The sequence below is a fragment of the Oncorhynchus clarkii genome, chromosome 23, assembly GCF_045791955.1.
Source record: "Oncorhynchus clarkii lewisi isolate Uvic-CL-2024 chromosome 23, UVic_Ocla_1.0, whole genome shotgun sequence".
Lineage (NCBI taxonomy): Eukaryota > Metazoa > Chordata > Actinopteri > Salmoniformes > Salmonidae > Oncorhynchus > Oncorhynchus clarkii.
Window position 1 is genome coordinate 44,593,703 of NC_092169.1, and position 4,956 is coordinate 44,598,658.

General features: G+C 38.6%; 1 protein-coding gene across 1 annotated transcript; it reads right to left on the reverse strand.

Annotated features, from left to right (window-relative positions):
• Window positions 1–1,305: 1,305 nt before the first annotated feature.
• On the reverse strand, window positions 1,306–2,055 carry LOC139381861 (oligodendrocyte transcription factor 3-like). Its single transcript, XM_071125689.1, has one exon. It carries the CDS (start codon window positions 2,053–2,055, stop codon window positions 1,306–1,308), a length of 750 nt encoding a protein of 249 aa, XP_070981790.1.
• Between the last annotated feature and the right edge of the window lie 2,901 nt (window positions 2,056–4,956).

Below are 4,956 nucleotides of genomic sequence, written 5' to 3' on the forward strand. Positions count from 1 at the left end.
ACATGGCTTTAATCTATGAATAAATAACCAAACATATATGTAGACATGGCTTTAAATATATGAATAAATAACCAAACGTATATTTAGACATGGCTTTAATCTATGAATAAATAACCAAACGTATATTTAGACATGGCTTTAATCTATGAATAAATAACCAAACGTATATTTAGACATGGCTTTAAATATATGAATAAATAACCAAACGTATATTTAGACATGGCTTTAATCTATGAATAAATAACCAAACGTATATTTAGACTTGGCTTTAAATCTATGAATAAATAAGCAACATTTTTTTAGACTTGGCTTTAAATCTATGAATAAATAGCCAGACGTATATTTAGATTTGAAATCTATGAACAAATAATCGACAGGAATAAATGTCCTTAATTGAGGCTATGTTAGATACATCCTGACATGGTATGGACAGGCAATGCAGCATACAAGGTTCATCATATCCGTTTTATTGACATTTCATCCAGGAACACTGGGCAATAATAAATATTTAATTAGTCATCAATACAAAAATAAAGACGCGGGGTCTCCGGACATAAAACATTCTTTCCAGCAAAACAATCATGCAGCCATGCTACTGAAGTTCAACATATGGACGCCACCGCAAAACTAAAAGTATTTTCAGAATTCTATGGAGTCATCAAGAGCCATATTATTTCAACCTTTCCGAAATTAATATATAAATCATGCAATTTTCATACACTGTAGAATGCGATTTCACCATCCTTGTTACAAGGAAAGGGCATTCTTCACTTTCACAAATGATGCCAAAACAAACATATTACATTGCATGTAACTTTTTTCACCCTTTCGGGTGAGCAAGTATTTTGTGCTACGATCAGCTTCAGTGCTCCAAACATGAGGTCACATTCAGACATCTCCAGCTTAATGCTCTCCAAACATGAGGTCACATTCAGACATTTCCAGCTTAAAGCTCTCCAAACATAAGGTCACATTCAGACATTTCCAGCTTAAAGCTCTCCAAACATAAGGTCACATTCAGACATCTCCAGCTTAATGCTTTAGGTTTTTTCACAGAGCGTCTTGTAAGAAACATATTTACATAGCGTGAATGCATCTCTGGTGACACCAAATAAACAGCTACATTTTTACCGTGAAAAAAGTATTTTCACAGGGTCTTTGTTACAAGGAGGAATAATTAACGGTTCTCATACCCAAAACAAATAAACATACATACAATGCATGCATGGAGGTCAATTCTTCATGTCCAATTCATAATGTACTGTACTGTACATCTTGACACCATTCTGAATCGGATGTCCCGAATTACTTCATCACATCCTTGTTTCCGCTTGCAAGTCTCGTCAGTCCCGCTGAACTGATAGGAATATGAGGGGGTGGTGGTACTTGGCATATGGGGCACGGGCATGGTAAACCTGCCCAGTGTTGGAAGCCGCTGCCGAGCTGAAGAGGGTGTGCAGGGGAACTCTTCATTAAGGAGTGAGGCGCTCGGATGGAGGTAAGTCCAGGTAAGGTGGTGGTGAGGGTAGAGGATGTGGACGAGGACAGCGCGCTCCCGAGCAGCGGATGCACCTGATGCGCCGGGTTGCCAGAGTGCCCGCTTACTGTCCCGCAGTGGAACGCAGAATGATGTCCGCCGTAGATTTCTCCAACCAGCCTTTTCATCTCGTCCATGGAGCTGTTGAGCATCAGGATGTAGTTTCTGGCAAGCAGGAGAGTGGCAATCTTCGACAGCTTTCTCACAGACGGACCATGTGCGTAAGGCATAACTTCCCGGAGGCCGTCCATCGCCAGGTTCAAGTCGTGCATCCTCTTGCGTTCCCGCCCGTTGATTTTCAGCCTCAGATGCTGAATCTCTTGCTCGGTCACCTGCTTCTTGAGTTTGTACTTGCTCCCGCCAGATGACGTATTTTCCCCGTGCCTGGAAAGATGCTCGCTCGTCATCTTCTGGAGGAGTTCGTTCTGCGCCGAGGACACTGAATTGAGGTGGTCTCGGAGATACATTCCATCCATGTCTGGCGAGGAAGATCTGCTCGAGCTGGAGTCAGAATGCATTTTATTAGCTCGGTTTGGGTAAGAGGTTGCCGCTTCCCTCTGTCTCTGCCTCTATTTTTAAATCACACTCGATCACCTGTTTGTGTCGTTTTGAGTTTGGTCCTCTTTTTGGGATGGAGGTCTATGAGGGCTTGAATGGACGCACTGGGCTTGTTGCCCGGATAACTGCGCGTAATCTTATCCCGCGGGTGCACCTCTTCTTGCTCTGTGGTGGGGTAAAATACTGCTCCGAGTATTTATAGTGCGGTTGAGAAGGGGAACAAAAGGAACCCTCCTGTTGATAATAATGGTCTTGTTAGGATGACGTCCCCATTATACAGCGCGGTGTGCTTTGACTGTCCCATTGACCAAAGGGACATCTATTCCTATTCATTCTAATGCCACCGCGGGGGGAACACTTCAACCCTGGATAATCTGAAACCAAGACAATTTGAAAACACTCTGCTGCTTTCTAGAAATAATAACGGGTTAGTCTGAAATTATTGTTTCATCAGCTTCACTTTGTAATGTATTTCTGTAAGGCTTTTATTAAAACTGTTTATCACTCAAATTTTGGAAAACTTAAAGCGGTGTAACCTAGTCATGCATCGTGTTTTAGTGATTGCGTGTATGGGATCGGCTACAATATTATCTGCATTGCTAGAAAATGTTAATTTCCAGACCATCCACAATTGAACTTTGTCGTGCTGTCGAGAGGGGTAATAACATTGATGAGTTTTAGCTTCCGTTTAGGGTAGACTATCAATGAGGGACGCGCAACCAGCGTGATCTTTGTGCACGAGCAGCAGAATATTATAAATTCCATAATACCATATTAATAGCATAATAAGAATATCTGTATTTTTTTATTAATATTTATTAAACCTTTATTTAGCTAACTAATAAGAAAATCGATTCAAAGTCTACTCAGCCTCATGGCGTTTCAGCTTAATCATCAATTAACCTGAACTTCGTGAAAATATATTGATTTAGAATTTGATAAAAGCAAAATAAGGTAGCCTCTCACACTCTTTTTACATCAATTAGATAAAATAATATATGAGATGCTGTCACTATAACGTGCTATAATGACAAGTTTGGCGTCTCTCACTGTTCTCAGCCATGCAGGAATCCACATAACATGTTCTCTGCTGATTGTAGTGTTATTCAATGTCCTTCCACCTTAAGTACACACCTGCCATAACATGAAATTCAGATTGGATAGGAATTTATTTTACTATCACAATTAAAGGCTACGTATGACAGCCCAAAATCGTTATCCCGATCAGAGGCCAAGCTGGAACTGGAATGGGCCGGGAGGCATGATGCACCACTGCAACAGAATAGGCTATTCAACTCCAGTCAAAAACTACATCTGGTTTCCATTTAGTTATACACATTTTTTCACACAAATAGACGAAGTAAAAAAAAAAATTAATAGAGGATTTTCTATTATGTTGAAAATATGTTTGAATTGATTATGACAACCACAACTATTATTATTATTATTATTATTAGCAATGTTATATCATTAGCCTGTAGTTACTGCTTTCATTCTTGTTGCTACAAATAGACGTAGGCCTACCCTTTTAACCCCTAAAAATCTAATTACGGGGCTTACTACATTTGGAGGTTAAATTAGACCACCTCCAGAATAGAAACCAAACCGACTTGAAGATGAATTGTCCAAATATAGCATCGCAACCCGGTTTTCCTCAGGTGGTTGGTTTTAGTAGGCCTGTACTCTACGTGTGCATAGCCTACTGATATTACATTAGGCCTAAATATGTATTATTTTATTTATTTTATTTTTTACTTAACCTTTATTTAAGTAGGAAAATCAGTTTAAGAACAAATTCTTATTTGCAATGATGGCCTGCCAAAAGGCAAAGGCCTCATGCGCGGGCGGGGACTGATGTATTGCTCATGTGAACATGTGGTAGGCCTTTATTGCATATTTTGCAACCATTCCGAACTTTGAATTGTGTATAGTTTAAATTAAATATCTGTTCAATTCCTAGAGAACATTTTCAATTTTTTTCTAAAAGTTTTATTGGGCTAGCTATAGGCTTGTTTAGTTGCTGTAAGTGCATCATTTAAATTAGTCTACAAAGGAATCTCAGTCATTTTTATCAGATATCTTTCTGGGAATATAATGTCTCCTCATAATAATGTTTCATTTGTGATGAGCATCAGCAATATTGTGATGGACGTCGATCAATTCATAAAACAGAAAACATGAACTGAATAATAGATTTAAAAAGTAGATGTAAAATGATAATAATAATAATAACACAGATCCTCTAGTCATGAATAATGTAATCGTTGTTGTCCATTAACTTTTGATCCTTCAAATAAATTAATATATCCTACAACCAGAATGTATGGCAGTGCTTACACATCAGTGAATCGTATCTTGTAGAAATGTTGACATAGAACTATAGAACTTGTTGATGCAAACTTGGTTGGAAAAGCTTTGCCAAGAAAAGGCTAGTGTCTAGAATAATGACATTGTATGTAGAAACCAGCCATGATCACTTAGTTAATTATTTCAGCCACATTACATTGGAGGTCAACCCATACATGTACTGTATACAATCATTAGAGAGATGACTGAAGTCCAGAAGGTAACTCTTAATTTCAATATAATTTAAACCAACTCTGTGATGAAGTATCCCAAGACAACACTGAGAACCATATTATTGAGTTTAAGATAACATTGAGACTAATTCCTACCTTCAAAGGGGTATACTCATGTATTTTGTCATGGAGGAGAGGAATAATTGAATGCACAGTAATTGGAGGGGTACAGGCACAAAACAACTCAATCTCATATTCTTCTTGGTGTTCCACAGCAATACCACCCCCCCCCCCCCCTCCCCTTAAATAAACATTTTGAAAATGTGTATTCACCATGTCTCT

What these genes read in the sequence shown, in the direction of transcription:
- LOC139381861 (XM_071125689.1), bottom strand. Translation starts at nt 2,055, where the DNA reads ATGCATTCTGACTCCAGCTCGAGCAGATCTTCCTCGCCAGACATGGAT.